This window comes from Oryx dammah, unplaced genomic scaffold, assembly GCF_014754425.2.
Source record: "Oryx dammah isolate SB20612 unplaced genomic scaffold, SCBI_Odam_1.1 HiC_scaffold_20, whole genome shotgun sequence".
Taxonomy (NCBI): Eukaryota; Metazoa; Chordata; class Mammalia; order Artiodactyla; family Bovidae; genus Oryx; species Oryx dammah.
Genome location: NW_024070204.1, coordinates 62,504,274 through 62,524,059, shown reverse-complemented (window position 1 = coordinate 62,524,059; position 19,786 = coordinate 62,504,274). Strand labels below are relative to the sequence as shown.

The 19,786-nt window shown below is 38.7% G+C and overlaps 1 protein-coding gene across 3 annotated transcripts in view; it reads right to left on the bottom strand.

The window, feature by feature from the left end:
* TNPO1 (transportin 1) overlaps positions 1-19,786 on the bottom strand; it is an 89,046-nt gene that overhangs the window by 42,522 nt on the left and 26,738 nt on the right. For 2 of the 3 annotated variants that reach the window (XM_040262697.1, XM_040262700.1), the window contains exons 2-4: positions 7,903-8,016; positions 5,096-5,171; positions 1,426-1,575 (exon numbers count right to left, since the gene is read on the bottom strand). In XM_040262697.1, coding sequence (XP_040118631.1) covers positions 1,426-1,575; positions 5,096-5,171; positions 7,903-8,016 — 340 coding nt within the window. Of the gene's footprint in view, positions 1-1,425; positions 1,576-5,095; positions 5,172-7,902; positions 8,017-8,151; positions 8,279-19,786 lie in introns of those variants that run through there. The other variant, XM_040262698.1, reaches the window with a different exon arrangement.

The following is a 19,786-nucleotide window of genomic DNA, read 5'->3' as shown; positions in this document are numbered from 1 at the left end:
TTTAACAACAGAAACAATTCTACGTCTATCTAATGGATTACCATATAGTCACTGAAATGTGGTCCTTCCAAATACACTTCCTTGGCAAGAGTTCCAAAACACAGTTAAGATTAAAAAAAAATTTAAGACTGTTACACATTCACCATCTTTTTTTTTTTAACCAGTGTCAAGAGTCTGGTAGAAAATCAGGTATACATGAGGGTCCATAAGAATAACCTAGGGAGGGAGATCCTTTTCTCAATTCTCAAATTATAAATGCCCTCTACATATCCTATTTAAAATGAGTGTTAATAATGGCAATGTTTAATATTTGGAGGGAAGTTACAAAGAGCTTCTGTTTTGTAAGTAAGAGATAAATCAGGTACTTTTCAAACCCTGCTGCTGCCGCCAAGTCACTTCAGTTGTGTCCGACTCTGTGTGACCCCACAGACAGCAGCCCATCAGGCTCCCCCGTCCCTGGAATGCTCCAGGCAAGAACACTGGAGTGGGTTGCCATTTCCTTCTCCAATGCATGAAAGTGAAGTTGCTCAGTCGTGACCCCATGGACTGCAGCCCACCAGGCTCCTCTGTCCATGGGATTTTCCAGGCAAGAGTACTGGAGTGGGTTTTCAAACCCACCAGGAGACAAAATATACAAAAACAGAGAACTTTTAATGAAAGTGATTGATTCATTATGGAAGTTCTTAACTGAATCCCATTTAACCAACCTGATTAACAGCAGCTTTCCAAGTCCCTATGAAATATGGCTGCGGAAACCCTATGGCATATGAAATCTAGCCACTGGTGGGCTATTCATAGTACATGCCTGTTTCTGCTTCTACCAGAGGATGTGTGTGCTTACCAACAGGCAGTTGTGTTGGTTCCCAAAACTACTTATTTCAGTTTCTGTAATTAAGCATTTTAATATAGTATTTCATAAAATGATAGAAATTTGTTCTTCCACTAAAAACAAGTTGAAATACTCTAAAAAGACTCAAAAATTGATGTTAATTAGGTGTATACAAGGCAAATATTAAAAAAAAAAGGGGGGGATATAGTAAAAACCTAAAGTCCTACACATAAATTGTCTTACAAAGAAGTTTCTCTTTATATGTAAAAGCAAGTGAAACTGGAAATTATACCCCATGTATGACACAAGAAAGACAGTTAACTCAAAGAAAAAACAGTAGTCCTACACTAGTATCACTTTTTAACATCCCATTTTGACCAACTTTGATAAAGCCAACTACTAGTGAACCTGGTCTCGTAGGATTAAGAGGACTTTTACTGTAATCATTAACATTATATCAAAAGAAGCAATGAGAAATTTTCCCCATCACAATTCAACATGAACTGGGTGGCAAAAATTCCTATGGAAATGATCAGTCATGTCAGAAACCAACCCAGTCACAAACAAGATAAGCAAAATTGTAACAGATTACTTACCTACAGTAGCTCTAATCAGAGGAGAGGAGTCACCAATATTGTTTAAACATTCACTCTTAATAAAGTCTGTTACACCATTTGGGAAGTTCTGAAAGTGCGCTTTCACATTATTCTTCAAAATGAGACCACTCAATGATCTTGTGGGTTCATCTGTAATAAAATAACACTACTACTGAGTTTTAAAGTAGTTTTCATTTCAAAATATATCAAGAATGTAACTTTTAAAATATATTAAAAAATTGATTGTAATATTTCATTAATCTGCTATAACCAGGGGAGAAAATACTGTAAATGATTACAAAGGATTAGCTCCATGATTTACAGGTCAGGGTTTCTCAACCTTGGCATTATCGACATTCTGGGCTAGGTAATTCTTTCTTTAGGAGTGCCATCCTGTGCACTGTATCACTGACCACAGGTGCCAGTATTACCTCTCCAAATTGTGACAACCAAAAATGTTTCCAGATAATGTCAAATGTCTCCGTGGGCAGTGAGAAGGGGATGGGTGGGAGGGACACAATAAAGCTGCACCTGGTTGAGAACCACTGATTTAATTTAAGTTTATATATGGCCAATGTACTCAAGCTTTATTGGAACCTGATACAAACATCAAATTACAGATATGAAAGTATTAGTCACCAAAGATATCCTATTAAAAATTAAGTGGACAAAGAACATATGGGATCACCTTCACATACAAATAACTGCCGTTCATTTATATCATGTTTTTCACTTGCCTCTGAGCTAAAAAGAAAGGGGGGAGAGGGTAAAACAATTTTTAAATTTCCAGGTTAAATAAAAAAGAATCTACGTAAAAGAAGTTTAATCCGTAGATGATATTAACAAATTCTGAAGAACCAATTTAATATTAGTAGAATATAACTGATGCTTTAAGACTCTGTATTATACCCAACAATATTAGCAATAGTCAACATTTTCTCAATGCTCATTACATACCAAACACTGCTAAGTGCTTTCCAAGTAGTTTGCATTTAATCCTCACAACCTCATGAGACAAGGATTAATTTAACTCCACTGCACAAACAAGGAAACTGAGGCCTTTACCTAACTCACACAGAACAGACTATGAGTTGCGGAAGCCTAAGTATCAACCTGAGGAGTTCGTCTCCAGAGCCTCTACTCGATGATGGTATAGTATCACCCTTCTTAAAGGGCTGGAAGACCTGTAGAGCTGGTATACTGAACATAGTATGCTATTTCAGCACTATTGTTTTACGTACTTTATTAAAAAATAAAATAACCCAACTTGTTCTAGTTAGTTCAGTATGCTCCCAAAGTCTGACTGGTATTGAACTCTTCAAGGGTACAGCATGGGGGGACAAAAAGACTGCGTTTCTTTGCAAATAAACTATTAGAGCCACCACCACAACGTAGCCTATGAGCCTTTTATGTCACCCTCTAAAAATTTTTTCCTGGTTTCAATTACTACCGTTCAATCAGTAACTTAGAAACAAAAGCAATTCTAAATTCTCTTCAAAGCTTAAAACTTCCATAAAATAAAAGAATAGCCAGATATTTAACTTCCTCAAGCAATTCATGTTTTTTTCTTGTTAGCCATCAATAATCAGTTTTGTAATTTTATTTTAAATGGCATGTGTATTTACTTACAACGAACACACTAAACCATTTTTACAACTATGATTACAAGATGGAGAGTTTTAAAAAAATCACAAGGTGAAAGGAGTTAAAATTAACTATGTCCTCTTTCTTAAAGACCCCTTTACTAGGTCTCAGTTCTCATCTGCAGAGTGAGGGAAGTAGATGAGCTGACCTCTGAGGTCTTTCCATATCTACAATTTTACTGCGGGAAAGGCAAAAAGGTTCCTAAATAAATAAGCATACTGATTTAAAGACTTTACTTATTCTCCTTCTCTAATATGGATGGTCACAATGCTAATTTTTTAAAACAGAAAACTAGATATAGCAATCTTGTATCCCAAATAAATGAATAAACACAGGAAGAAATAGCAAATGTTACGTAAAACCTTTTCCAACATTTCATGGTTTTATAATTCATAGGTCTTCTGGGAGACAGTTACACATCAACCTCTCTTGCTGCTATCTGAATTGTAAGTTTGTCATTTGTCTGCTTTTAAAAATACTTCTGATGTATCCTCATATCCCAAGAAAGTTTTAAGAACGAGTATAACATTATAAAAATCTTAACATTCGGAATTTAAGAGGACAGGACAGAGAATAGATGGCTTGGTGAAAATAAAATTTTCAAGTAAGACAGTATGTTTAGAAAAATTCTTTTACTAAATGTAAAGTTCTTAGAGCATAATCTGGTTACAACTTCTATGTGGGAAAAATAAAACTTCCGTATTAAGAAATAACACATCACATTAATATGTATTTATCAAACTAGGAATATTAACTGCTGAATTTAAAGATATGCCAAAGGACTTTTTAGTTTTTTGCAATTTAAATTTTGAAATTTCTGAAGTTTCTCTTACATGCTTCAATCACAAATTAAAATTCCTAAAATTACTAGAAAATTTTAAAATAATTTAAAATAAGTCACTATACACTGGCATGAAATATTAAAATCTGAATAAATACAAGATTAGTGAGATTTTAACCCGCTCACTAGTGCTTAAGAGTTGAAACCTTACATATGGTCTGGTAGTCTAACACAGGCATTCTGGAGATGAAAAAAGAGACGAAATGAGTATCAGAGTTTAAGACTTATTTCCCAACTCCAAGTGTAGTGTTTTTACTAACTACAGAAGCACTAATGAAGCACCATGACTTCTGAAAGGCTAAGTATAGTGCTTTCATTTAGAGGCCAACAGTCGCTCAGAAATTACCCGAGTGCATTCTGAGTGTCTGACAACATCCCAGGAAGGGAATACTCAACTCTGAGAACACCTCTCACTACAATGTAAGCTCCATGAGGACAGAGATTCTTATTATTTTGTTCACTTTTATTGCTCTTGAGCCAGCAAACTCCCTGGCAACGAGTGGTGCTCCATAAATACTCGTGTAATAAATAAAGTCGAGAGAGACATATTACATGTATAGGAAACAATCAAATGACCATGTCATTTAAAAATCAAATTAGTTTTCAAGCTTTGTTATAGAAGTAATTTAAAATGGTTGCAGAATAGTTAATGAAAAGGTTTCATGTATACTGTTAGAAGGTTTAAAAAAGTTACAAGAGTCTATGAATAGAATGATTCTACTTTTTGTTAACAATTAAAATAGTACATGGCCATATAACCGAAGTACAGAATTAAGGGATTAACAATGATCTGGTGATGGGATTATACATGACTTCATTTTGGTTGAATCAACTTTCAAACATACAAATATGATAACACATATAGTTAAGTTTTTAGTAAATCCTACATTCAATTTGTGTATAAACGAAATCAATCTCTTTCTGACATTCATGTACAAGGACTGTAGCAAAATGCTTTTTCGTTTGCAAAGAATGAGTGAATTTATTACAAAAACACCCAACTAACAACTGACTGCTCATCAAAGCATCCAAATGCTTTAGTAACACTTTCATTCCACATCTTTAAAGCAAGTGACTCCTACAAAATGAAATTGTTTAAAATGAATAACTCTTCATATATTTTAGTACATCTCAAAAACTTATTTAAAAAAAATGTAAAAAGCTTTCAACACAAACCCTACTTACCTTCAGATTTTAATTTTGTAAGAACAAAAATCAGGTAGTTGTTAAAGTCTGGATATTGATTGAGTTGTTCCAGTTTCTAGAACAAACAGTAGTTAAGGAAACTTCTAAGGAAGGAATTCAGGAGTTTTAATCTAAAATCAAGAATCTCTTTTGTGATTTTTAGGCCTGCATTTTTTTTTTTCAGTAAGAATATAGTTATCTTATTAAAACCATCAATACACTATTCCAAGAACACAGCAATGGCTGTGTTAAACCTCTTATGAGCTTTATGCCTAAAATAGTAAACTATTTTACATCAATTATTTTCAATACAAATAAGTCAACTTTCCACCTTCAGTACATGTGCACACTGTATGAAAAAAAATTTCAGAACAATTTCTTTGACTTATTTGAACTTAAAAAAAAAAAACAAACCTTAATCAGAAAGGTATTAAAGTATAAAATAATGACAAAAATGAAAAGCATTCCAAATGAACAAAAACAAGTCTTTCAGAGATCACTTACAGAAACTGACCTTATAAAAACTGCCTTTTAACTTAGACACTTCCATTAATCTTTTCTTCAGAATTCAAGAAATTTAGATAAAATGCTATTTATGTACAAGTCTACATATCAAATCTTATTATATAAAGTCACTATTATGAAATTACTGCCATAGTTCTACAATCATCCCCTCTCCCCTACTCCCCCCAGCCAAGATCTGCCCTCACCAGTGACACACATGTGCAGGTTTCCACCCAACAATGACATAATGCTCTACTATGTCTTTCTTCATGCCCTTCTAAACCCTAATATGCTTTTTAATAACACCTCTAACTGGGTTTTATTACGATTTTCTCAGTAGATCTAAATCTTTAAATTAAATCCACTATACAAACTCCAGGCACACCTATCAGTTATTTATCATACACTAGAATACTCTAGGGTTCAGTGGCCAGACATGAATTAACTATCAACATACATTTCTCTAGAAGGTGTACTTTCTTTCACCAAAAAACCCTAGTGATTTCTTTAGTGAACAGCCAAGATTAACAGTATGCTGATATATTAATAATTTTTCATAAATGCTTCCTAATAAGGTTTACTTCCTTAGAACTTAAGCTATCTATCCATATTATTATAACGGTCTTTGTAAAAGTGCTCAAGTCTATACAAAAACAGTAATTACATTCTTTCCTAAGGAAACAAAGAACAAGGTCATCATTACGCACTTTGAAAATATAGAGCAGTGTGTATTTTTAAAATACTATTAACCTTTATCTACTGAAATTTAAATTGTTCCTTATGCAGACAGTATACTATGCTCCAGGCATACAGAATGAACTGTAAATTTGATTCTTAGCCCATGCACAGTACTGACCATACAGAGTATTTAATAACGCACTAAAACAAGAAATTATGATATACAATGCTACAAAATAAATTACAATGCGGTTTGGGACTTGGCTAACTTAACTGTCATACTAACACCTATAATTCAACAAAAATCAACTTCTAGCATTTCTAAAGCTATGATAATACAAATTAAGACTGAGCAAAAGCAATGTTTCAAATACAAGATCCAATACACCCGAAACCAACTACTATTCCCTCAGTACCAGCAGTATTTAGCAAAATGGCTTAAGAAAAAAAAAAAAACCAAACCAAGCAGACCTAAACATTAACACCTCCATTTTAAAATAAGCAGTATTAATTAACCGAAAGGCTAGATACTTACTCGCCTATTCGCGGTTTTAAGTTACAGCAATGCAGTACTTTGAGAAACTTTATTTACCAGAGCTTCTTAAGTAATTCGATTTAACCCCAAGTTTATATATTTTAAATTTAAGACCAAACTACACCAAAAGAGCTTACCAAATTCCATGCTAATCCATTTTCCCTCTTTATTAACAATAAAAATTAAGAGACATTTTTTGCACACCTGCTTTAGTTTTTAAAGAATTAACTTCATCTTAAAATAAAAGTTATTTTATGATCGGGTGAATTTGTTTCCTTTATTAGATGCAGGATGAGCTCTCCATTTGACCGCAGTTTAGGGCACTGCAGAGAGCACACACAGCAGAGGTTCTGGTTCTTCTGTTAAGCCTTTCTGCCAGTAAAGCCTTAGCAACAGGACCGCTACACCAGCAAACTCGGTCAAGACTTGTGTAACTGAGCAGACCGTCTCGAGCCAAAGATTTCTCACTTGGGAGGCAGGGAGCTCGCAACAGGTGTTAGCCTGAACAGCCCCGAGGTGAGTCCTGGGAGCTCTCATTCCTAGGTCTCCGGCTCTTCAGGACCAAGGCCTGGAAGAAACCCCGGGCCCCACACCCAGGGAGTTCAAACCCCGCGCCGGCTCCACCCCACTCAGGCCGGCGAGCGCCGCCGCGCACGCAGCGCGCCCGCCCGGCCCCTCGCTTCGCCCGCCGCCCCGTCCGCGCCCGGCGCATTGTGTGGGCCGGCTCGCCGGGGGTCCGCGCCGGCACCCAGCCGCTCCGCCTTCTCGAGCGGCCCGCCGAGAGCGAGGACGTGGCGCCCGGCCGGCGCACATGTCGCGATCGCGGGCGGCGGCCGGACGCCCCCGGCCTCTCGTGGCCGGAAGCCGCCGGGCAAGGCGGCGGCCTGGACTCGGGGCACGAGGGCCGCGTGCGCGAGGCGCCGGGCAGGGGCGGCGGCGGGCGGGCGGGCCTTGCTCGCGGGCGGGCGCGCGGAGGGCGGAGGGATCCGGGAGCGGGGAGGGGGAGGGGCGGCGGGAGCCTCCCGGCCGCCTAGAGCGGGCCCGGCGCGGCAGAGCGGCGCGGGCGGCGGCGAGGCCTCGCAAAGGATACTTGTTGCACGGTTCTCTGGATGGTGGTGTCGGGGGACTGGGACTCCTTCAGCAGCTGCAGGATTTGCTGAAGCCCTTGCTCGTCAGGTTTCCACTCATACTCCATCTTGGTTTGCTGCAAATAAAGCCAGACACAGGAAGAGACGGAGCAAATGTTACTCCCCGTGCACAGGCCCGAGGGCTTCCCGCGCCGAGCACCCCCCGTTCCTCCCCGCCACAACGACCCTTGCGCTCCCCAGACGCCTCGGACCTGCCTGGGGCGCCCCGAAAGAAGTCTCGGACGGTGAAACCCGGGGGAACTGATCCTAGCAGCTCGGCCGCCAACGTCTGCTGCTGCCGCCGCGGCCGCTGAGCGCAAGGAGCCGACCAGACTGAGTCACCGCGAATTTGCAATCTGGCCCCTAGATCCGCTCACGGGAGCCCCCTGGGTCCTAGTGCCACGCAGTTTTCTCCAACCGAACCCAACTCTAGTTCCACCCAGATTATTACTGATTTAAGGGCTAATCTAAAAAAAGCAACCCCCCTGCGAGACACCTGGAGATCTGATTTGGGATTTTAATCATTTTAAATTAACATGGTTAATAATTAAGAATGACTGTTAATAGGGAAAAAAGCCTGCTAATTCCCCTGACGGCTCAACAATACTGAGAAGAAAAAACAAATGTTTATAGTTAAATATCATATATAAAGTACTAAATACTAATATTTAGTCTAAAATATTAAAAATGGATTGCATCACAACTCACACTTGAATAAACACTACATGTTGCATTTACATTTGCAAAACGACTGAAAAAAATGCATTCTTTCATAAACTTCAACTTTTGAACTTAAGTTAAACTCCACCTGAAATAACCACATTCACAACTAATGACTTTGGGCTGAAGAAAAAAGAAAAAGAATGTAACTTTACAACTGGATAATGTTTAATTCTATTAATGTGTTTTCACATACATTTTCTTATTTTATTATCTCTCTGGCTGGAGGGGATATTATTTGCCCCCTGAGTGGTAACTGTAGAGCAAAAAGATCACAGGAAATTACAATAGTTAGTTAAAACTGGGAGGAGTACTATGAGCTGCATCTACTATAATCAATGGAAACTAGCCTATCAATGACAGTTTCTTTAAATGCTTAAACAGAAACAAAACTTAAGTATCCAGCATGAATTATTTGTAATTCAGTATGAATTTGCTGAAGGAGAGGCTTTTCATAACGATCTACTATTATACTTGATAGTTTGGAATCTGAAATTAGTCCCTTCCTAGTAGGAGTCTCTTCCTAGCTGGGGTTAAAAAAAAGTTACCTGACCTTACAGTTAGTTTGAAAAAAAATACTAACAATAGTTAGTATTGTTTTTCTTTCTTATATTCGTAAAAAAACCGTTCCCTCTCTCCTTCACTTTTATTTTCTGCTTAATATCCTGTAATATGGTTTTCTTTACCAAATTTTACCAACTTCCTCAATGACCCAAACCCCTAACCCCAAACAGAAAATTAGTATCTGGACATAATATCTATTAATAATATTGTCATGTTTTTATTGGAGTCTTCATTCTGTGTGTTTATATATTTTATAATGATAAGACTGTTGTTTCTGGGCCAATTCCATATATCATTAAATATTTAAAGTATTTTTAAAAACAGTATTCCATTGTATTTCTGTGCCATAATTTTAAGAAACGTTTAATTGATATGTACAATAACCTGTACAAATCATAAGCATACAAACTAGATGGATATTTATAAAGTGAATACACCTGGTGTAACCAACATCTGCATCAAGATAAAGATCACTACTAGTACCAAGGTTTCTCTTGTACCATTTTTGGTCAGCAACTCATACTGTGATCCCTATTATAATTTCAATCGTTAAAAACAACTCCCCCTTCTCTCCCGGCCTTTTTACTTCAGAAATTTCAAAAACAATATTACAACATATCAAACAACATGGTTGTACAAAAAGTTAATTTAAGTCCATCACTAAACTTATAGCCCTAACAGAATCAGTTTTACTGGTCTGATACGAATCCATCTACACCTTTCTCTATTCTCAAACATCTATATAGTTCTGGTTTGTATTTTAGGATCATGCCACATACTATACTCCATTATTAAATAACTCTACAACTTTTAAACACACAACATTGAATGGCCATCATTCCAGGCCACTACATATAGATTTAACTTTTCATTTTTTAATAGATACACACTGGGGGAGAGTTCTGACAAAACATGGTCCACTGGAGAAGGGACTGGCAAACCACTCCAGTATTCTTGCCTTAAGAACTCCATGAACAGTATGAAAAGGCAAAAAAGATATGACACCAGATAAGTCCCCCAGGCCAGTAGGTGGTCCAATATGCTACTGGGGAAGAGTGAAGAAATAGCTTCAGAAAGAATGAAGAGGCTGGGCCAAAGTGGAAATGATGCTCAGTTGTAGGTGTGTCTGGTGGTGAAATTAAAGTCTGATGCTGTAAAGAATAATATTGCGTAGGAATCTAGAATGTTGGGTCCATGAATCAAGGTAAACTGGATGTGGTCAAGCAGGAGATGGCAAGAATGAACATCAATATTTTACAAATCAGTGAACTAAAATGGACCAGAATGGGTGAATTTAGTTCAGATGACCATTATATCTAATACTGTGGGCAAGAATCCCTTAGAAGAAATGGTATAGCCCTCACAGTCAACAAAGGAGTCTGAAATGCAGTACTTGGGTGCAATCTCAAAAGCGACAGAATAATCTCTGTTTGTTTCCAAGGCAAACCATTCAATATCACAGAAATCCAAGTCCATGCCCCAACCACTAATGCTGAAGAAGATGAAGTTGAATGGTTCTGTGAAGACCTACAAGACCTTCTAGAACTAACACCAAACAAAGAGGTCCTTTTCATTATAGGGGATTGGAGTGCAAAAGTAGGAAGTCAAGAGATACCTGAAGAAACAGGCAAGTTTGGCCTTGGAGTACAATATGAAGCAAGGCAAAGGCTAACAGAGTTTTACCAAGAGGACACACTTGGTCATTGTAAACACCCTCTTCCAACAACATGAGACAACACTACACATGGACGTCACCAGATGGTCAGTACTGAAATCAGATGATTATATTCTTTGCAGCTGAAGATGGAGAAACTCCACACAGTCAGCAAAGACAAGACTAGGAGCTGACTGTGGCTTGGATTATGAGCGCCTTATTGCAAAATTCAGGCTTAAACTGAATAAAGTAGGGAAACCATGAGGCCATTCAGGTATGACCTAAACATATCCCTTATGAGAATACAACGGAGGTGATGAATAGATTCAAGGGATGAGATCTGGTAGACAGAGTGTCTGAAGAACTGTGGATGCAGGTTCCTAACACTGTGCAGGAGGTGGTGGTCAAAACCATCCCAAAGAAAGAGAAATGCAAGAGCGAAGTGGTTGTCTGAGGAAGCCTTACAACTAGTTGAAAAAAGAAGACAAGAGAAAAGCAAAGGAGAAAGGGAAAGGTACACCCAACTGAATGTAGAGTTCCAGAGAATGGCAAGGAGAGTTAAGAAAGGCTTCTTAAGTAAACAATGCAGAGAAATAGAGGAAAACAACAGAATGGGGAAGACAGAGATCTTTTCAAGAAACTTGGGAGATACCAAGGGAATATTTCATGCAAAGATGGACACAATAAAGGACAGAAACAGAAGAGCCTAACAGAAGCAAAAGAGATTAAGAAAAGGTGGGTAAGAATACACAAAAGAACTATATAAAAATACACAAAAGAACTATATCCATGGTTATATCGATAACCATGTGGTATGGTCACTCACCAAGAGCCAGACATCCTGGAGTGTTGAAGTCAAGTGTGCCTTAGAAAGCATTACTAAGAACAAAGCTAATGGAGGTAGTAGAATGTCTACTGGGCTATTTCAAATCCTAAAATATGATGCTGTTAAAGTGCTGCACTCAATGTGTCAGCAAATTTGAAAACTCAGTAGTGGCCACAGGACTGGAAAAGGTCAGTTTTCAAAGAAGGGCCATGCCAAAGAATGTCCAACTGCTGCTACTGCTAAGTCACTTCAGTCGTGTCCGACTCTGTGTGACCCCATAGACGGCAGCCCACCAGGCTCCCCCGTCCCTGGGATTCTCCAGGCAAGAACACTGGAGTGGGTTGCCATTTCCTTCTCCAATGCATGAAAGTGAAAAGGGAAAGTGAAGTCGCTCAGTCATGCCTGACTCTGAGCGACCCCATGGACTGCAGCCTACCAAGCTCCTCCATCCATGGGATTTTCCAGGCAAGAGTACTGGAGTGGGTGCCATTGCCTTCTCCTAAGAATGTCCAAACTCCTGCACAATTGCGTTCAAGTCAGATGCTAACAAGGTAAAGTTTAAAATCATTCAAGCTAGGTTTCAACATTATGTGAACTGAAAACTTCCAGATGTACAACCTGGATTTAGAAAAGACAGAGGAACCAGAGATCAAATTGCCAACGTCTGTTGGATCATGGAAAAAGCAAAGGAATTTCAGAAAAACACTGACTTCTTCATTAACTAAAGCCTTTGACTGTATGGATCACAACAAACTGTGGGAAATTCTTAAAGAGACAGGAATACCAGCCCACCTTACCTGCCTCCTGTGAAATCTGTATGCAAGTCAAGAAGCAATAATTAGAACTGGACATGGAACAATGGCCTGACTCAAAATTGGGAAAGGAGTACATCAAGGCTATATGCTGTCACTCTGCTTATTTAACTTCTACGCAGAGTACATCATGAGAAATGCCAGGCTGGATGAAGCACAAGCTGGAATCAAGATTGCCAGGAAAAATATCAATAACCTCAGATATGTAGGCAACATCACCATTATGGCAGGAAGTGAAGAGAAACTAAAGAGAAAAAAGGTGAAAGAGGAGAGTGAAAAATCTGGCTTAAAACTCAACATTCAAAAAACAAAGATCATGGCATCCTGTCCCATCACTCATGGCAAACAGATGGGGGAAAAAATGGAAGCAGTGACAGACTTTATTTTGGGGGGCTCCAAAATCACTGCAGATGGTGACTGCAGCCATGAAATTAAGACTCTTGCTCTTTGGAGGAAAAGCTATGACCAACCTAGACAGCATATTAAAAAGTAGAGACATCACTCTGCTGACAAAGGTCCATAGAGTGAAAGCTATCTTCCTATGTGGTACTAGTGGTAAAGAATCCACTTGTCAATGCAGGAGACATTAAGAGACGTGGGTTTGATCCCTGGGTCGGGAAGATCCCCTGTAGAAGGAAATAGCAACCCACTTCAGTATTTCTGTCTGGCAAATCCCAAGGACAGAGGAGCCTGGCTGGCGACGGTCCACAAGGTTGCAAAGAGTCAGACATGACTCTTCCCAGTAGTCATATACAGATGTGAGAGGTGAACCATAAAGAAGGCTGAGCACTGAAGAATTGATGCTTTTGAATTGTGGTACTGGAGAAGATTCCTGAGAGTCCCTTGGACTACAAGGAGATCAAACCAGTCAATCCTAATGGAGATCAACCCTGAATATTCAGTGGAAGGACTGAATATTTTGGCTACCTGATGCTAAGAGCCAACTCACTGGAGAAGACCCTGATGCTGGGAAAGACTGAAGGCAGGAGGAGAAGAGGGTGACAGAATAAGTTGGTTGGATGGCATCATCAATTCAATGGACATGAGTTTGAGCAAACCCTGGGAGACAGTGAAGGAGAGGGAATCTTGGCATGTTGCAGTCCATTGGGTGGCAAAGAGTCAGACATGACTGAGTGACACAACAGCAACAATAACAAAATATACATAATACAAAATTTAGCATTTTAACCATTTATAGTGTACAGTTTAGTGGCATTGTGTACATTTTCACTGTTGTGCAACCACTGCCATCTCTATCTCCAGGACTTACTACAGTAACAGTCATTAAAATTAGGAGAATAATACCTTAAGGTAGCCAGAGATATCTCAGGGTTATTTGGATAACATCTGAAGTATTTCAAGCTAAATGTGTACACCAGGATTATGAGGTAGAAATCATTTACTTAAGCAGTGAACTACATCTATATAAATTAAATAGAATATCAAGACTAATATTAAATTTTCTTAAAATAATTACTATTCTTTGTACATATTGCCTATTCAGAAATATTTCCGAAATGGAATTAGTACTTCAAATTTTTCTCTTTTCAGTTCAGTCGTGTCCGACTCTTTGCGACCCCATGAATCACAGCACACCAGGCCTCCCTGTCCATCACCAACTCCCAGAGTTCACTCAAACTCATGTCCATTGAGTCCGTAATGCTATCCAGCTCTCTCACCCTCCGCTGTCCCCTTCTCCTCCTGCCCCCAATCCCTCCCAGCATCAGGGTCTTTTCCAATGAGCCAACTCTTCACATGAGGTGGCCAAAGTATTGGAGTTTCATCTTCAGCATCAGTCCTTCCAATGAACACCCAGGACTGATCTCCTTTAGAATGGATTGGTTGGATCTCCTTGCAGGCCAAGGGACTCACAAGAGTCTTCTCCAGCACCACAGTTCAAAAGCATCAATTCTTCAGCGCTCAGCTTTCTTCACTGTCCAACTCTCACATCCATACATGACCACTGGAAAAACTATAGCCTTGACTAGATGGACCTTTGTTGGCAAAGTAATGTCTCTGCTTTTGAATATGCTATCTAGGTTGGTCATAACTTTCCTTCCAAGGAGTGAGTGTCTTTTAATTTCATGGCTGCAATCACCATCTGCAGTGATTTTGGAGGCCCCCAAAATAAAGTCTGACACCGTTTCCACTGTTTCCCCATCTATTCCCCATGAAATGATGGGACCAGATGCCATCATGCTGACTGGTCCATGACATTCAATGGTGAGTGCCCCCTCCCCCACAAATGGCATTTCAATAAAAACCAAGACAGTTATTTGAATTATTTATATGGAAGATGGCACCAGAATAAAAAGTTTGCAAGAGGTAAGTAACTGTAAAATAACTGTAGTCTTCAGAAAACTAAAACTTATTTGAGTCCTAAACTGTTAATAACTTGAATTTACATTAAAAACTTGAATTTACTAGAGTTGATGGGAGGTAAAGAAGTCACACTAGTTTAAAAGTAAAAATATAGGTATTTTTCCCCCCTGCTACAGGGGTTATAAAATATAGTTTAAAAAGCAGACAGGAGGTCTGGACTCAACCAACCTAAATTTAAGCCCTAGTTCTTTAACTTAGTAGCTGTGAAAACCTGCGCAAGATAAATTAACCTCTCTGAGCCTCAGTGTCCCAACTATAAAATGAGCATATACTGACTCTGTAATAGGATTATAGGTACTTGCCTGGCATACAGTATGGTTTGAAATTTAGTAGTTTTGTTTGTTACATTAAAGATTTTCTGCTGCCTGCAACATAAAATCTAACTTCTTTTTCATGGACGAGGCCCTTCATGATCTGGCCCATCACCTCCAAGGACAGCTTTATTTCTTACAATTCAGTGTCCAACTTTTTTTTATGCTCAGGAATACCAACTGCACCTCTGATACCTCTAAGTCTCTGCACAGGGACTACCTCTCTGGAACGCCCTATTTATTTATAACAATTTTATTTATTTACTTTTGGCCATGCTGGGTCTTCGTGGCTCCATGGGCTTTTCTCTAGCTGTGGGGAGCAGGGGCTACTCTCTGGTCGCAGCCCGTGGGCTTCTCATTGTGGTGGCTTCTCTCGCTGTGGGGGAGTGCATGGGCTCAGCAGCTGCGGTTTCTGGGCTCTAGAGCGCAGGCTTGAGTCATGGTGCACGGGCTTTGTTGCTCCACAGCATGTGAGATCTTCCTGGACCCGGGATCAATCCTGTGTTTCCTGCATTGGCCAGCAGATTTTTGTTTTTTCCACTGAGCTACCAGGGAAGCCCTGGAATGCCCGCTTTACATCTGACCATTTGGCAAACTCCATCTCACTCATCAGAGATATGCTCATTTACTTAGTTTCCAAGTATTTACTGAGCGTCTTCCTTGGCACTATGATTGATACTGGATACTATTTCTTTTCTGTAACATTATTGTAGGACCTCTCCACAAGACTTAAGTACTGATTTTTTTTTTCATCACAGATCTATAGTTTATGGCTATTTCCATTTCACCAACAGCCATATTATAATTATTTCCAGGTCTGTCTTAGCAACACATCATGTGTTCCTTGACAGCAGTGACTATCTTTTTGCCCTTTTTGAATCACTATAGTAATTTATTAAGTATTTGCTGAATAAATACTCTTGCTGTTAATTACTAAAATAGGACTCGTGTCCATTAACTCAATTAATCTGAGCAACGACCATGTACTCGGCGAGCACTAGAGACTCAAAGTAAGTAAAATACTGACCTTGCCCTAAGTTCTCATTCAGTGGCAGAGTCAGGTGTACTGTTTATGAATGAAGTATATGAATTATGAACAACAGGAAAAGAGAGGAAAGAAAATACATTTTGCTAGGAAGAAATAAGTACTTTTCTCCCGTATTTTTCTCTCCTAATTTCAATTAAATTCAAACAAATATTTACTGAGCAGTCAGATGTTTCTACCTAATATGGAGAATCACTATGAATGTGATAAATGTTGCCATCAGTGACATGATTTCCCAAAATGGTGACCAATTCTTTGGTAGAGTTTCAATTCTTGGTGTAATCTTCCTTCAAATAATACTAGTTTTATTCCTGGAAAACTCAACATTTAATTAAAATCCTGCAAAAAAATTCCATATGCAAATGTGAAACTAAGTTAGGTTTTAGGCTCTGACAGCTATAACAGATTTTTTTCACCTCTGTGATTCCCTAATGGAACATTCAGAAGTCATTCAAGGCTCTAGAGAATTCTTAAAGATGAACATAAGCACTCCTCAGCTCCACCTGCTAAGTGATGGAGCCCCTTAGTTACTAGCCGGTTCCCCCAGAGAGCACTACTGCCTCAGTGGAGAATGAACACAGTAAGGGATAGTACAAAGAGCTGTGGGGACATTATGCCAAGAGGTCAGTTAGAGGTCAGGAAAGGAATTCCTTGAGGAAGTGACTTTTTACCTGAGATCTAGGGCAATGGCTACCCATTCTAGTACTCTTGCCTGGAAAATCCCATGGGCAGAGGAGCCTGGTAGCCTTCAGTCCATGGGGTCAGGAGGAGTCAGACACGACTGAACGACTTCACTTTCACTTTTCAGTTTCATGCATTGGAGAAGGAAACGGCAACCTACTCCAGTGTTCTTGCCTGGAGAATCCCAGGGACGGGGGAGCCTGGTGGGCTGCCATCTATGGGGTCGCACAGAGTCGGACACGACTGAAGCGACTTAGCAGCAGCAGCAATAGGAATTAACAAAAGACTGTGAGAAAGCAAGATGAAGGCAGGGCTAGGAAGGCTTCACAGACTACTATGTAAGCAAGTTTGGACTTTATCCTAAGGCTAATAGAAGACTTGTGAAGATGGTTATAAACTCATAACCACTAGTTATAAAAGATATGATCAAATAAAAATATGGAAAAGGACTACTCCTCCTAGGAAGTAGAAATGGGGAAGGACAGGGTCTTCTGCTATGCAGTATTATGCTAATTTCTACAATAAGCATAATATTTTTATAATAAAAATTAGTTTTTAAAAAACCCATCAGGCTGCAGTGTAGGAAAATCACTTGAGGGGCAGGAGGAGTCACAGGAATACCTAACTGTCCAATTTGCATTTAAAGTGGAGTTGTTTGCTAGAAGAAGGGCTGTCATGTTTCAGAAGGAGCCAAAATTAATCATATCTTATTATTTTGTCTACTATTTTCTTTGACTGCCAGGCAATGCCCTAAGAACTGTGTAACTTAGTTATTCCTCAGAAGTCTGTAAGATATTAACTATATTTTATAGATCAGTAAACTGAGGCACAGAGAAGTAACTTGCTCAAGGTTACTCAGCAAATGACAAGCCCAACTAAACCTGGTTCCAGAGTTCAGTCTCTAGGCACCTGATAAGACTGCCTTTTAAACAGAAACATCAATTTCTGTAACCTGGAAGCTAATAATAAAGAAAACCATTTGTGTACTAAAGAACCATTTGATATCTTTGGGCTTCCCTGGTGGCTCAGTGGGTTAAGAATTCGCCTGCAATGTAGGAGACTTGGGTTCAGTCCCTGAGTTGTGAAGATCTCCTGGAGAAGGAACAGCTACCCACTCCAGTATTCTGGCTTGGAGAATCCCATGGACAGAGGAGCCTGGCAGGCTACAATCCATGGAGACTAAAGAACCATTTGATATCTTAGTAATGAGGTGAAAGAGAAAAGTAAAAATCATATTTCACTATTATAAAAATAGATCTAAAAAAGCAGTATGTATGTAGTGTGAAAATAAAAATGAGATATTTTAATAGCACTTGAGTAAATGAGTTCAGAACATTCTAAGTCTAATCTTCACAACATCCCTTTCTTGTAAGTAGGTGGCAAGTATTATCTTCATTTGACAAGCAGATAAATCAAAATACAGCTTAAGTAATTTGCTGAATCATTTGCTGAATGTGAATCAGATCTTTCAAAATAAAATGTCTCTCATACTGGTTCTTTACAAAAAAAATACTATGATGAACAAGGAAGAAAAAAAATCAGAGATGCCTACAGAGCTATAAAGATCATGTTATTTTTTAAGAAGTTATTTAATAAAACTTTTAGAAGAAATTGAACCAAATTTCAGGTATGAAGGGGACAAAGGAAAAGTCTAAAGATAGCCGATTATTAAAACTTTTTAAAAATGAGTTTTTTTTTAAATGTCAGAGAATGAAATATCCACAGGCTTGGCAAATAAAAGATATCAGTAGAACTAGAAGGTTCTTTAAGAGATTCTATAAAGTAATCAGAGATTAAGGATCAAAAAAGAAGAGAGGAAAAAGTAAAAGCAACCACTGAGGCCAAGTTACTTGAGGAAATGAGCTCAACTAGATTAAAGGGCAGGGATCACAGCATATGGACCCTCTGATGTTACATGGTGCTAGATACATAGTAGGTTTAAACAGTTCTTGACTTATTGACTAGGATCTTGTTCACCACTTGAAAGAATTATGCTAAGAGGTTAAAATTACAATCCTCTGACTTCACAATTTATTGTCATCTAAGAGCTGAAAGATTAACAGAAAAGAAAAAGGAAATGGAAAATAAGTATTATGGAAGATTTAAATAAATGTATTCTTAGAGTGCCCTTTCAGGAAGACCTCTGAAGATGACTAGACATGAACTCAAGGGCTAAAGTTTACAAACAAACATTTTTAAAAAAAGACTAGTATCAAAATGAGCAGATGACAAGAAGGAAAATTTGATCTCAAAACTCACTCTAATCTACAATCAGTTACTTCTTATATACAGTTCAGTTTACTTAATATTCACAGCAGCACTATGAGGTAGACATCAACTCCACTTTATGTTAACTGAGGTACAAAGAGGTTAAGTAGCTTGCCCAGCCAGTATGTGACAAACCAAAGTGTGGACTGTGTCTAGTAATAAGCAACCCTGTTATCTTTTATGGAACTTCATGCCATCATTTATGGCACTTCTATGTGCCACTAAATATACTAAATGATATATATGCATGATCTCATTTAATTCCATGAGTAGGGATTACTATTTTACCCCCACTTTGTAGAAGAGTGACAGACTTCAGACAAGTTGAGTTATATGTCCAAGGTCATAAAGATAGCAAAGAACAAAGGCAAGACTCAAGCTCAGATCCACTGAACTCCAGAGCCTGTACACTGAACCGTGCTGCCATATTATTCTAATTCTACCACCTCAGGAACATGTGACTAACCCTTAACAGAACTCTCAGGTCTAGAGTTCATAGGTAGGCTTATCTTCTTTCTATTTCATGAATTCTCAAGAATTCAAAAACTCTGTTACTTAAGGGTCTCCTTTCTTTAAGTTCAGGT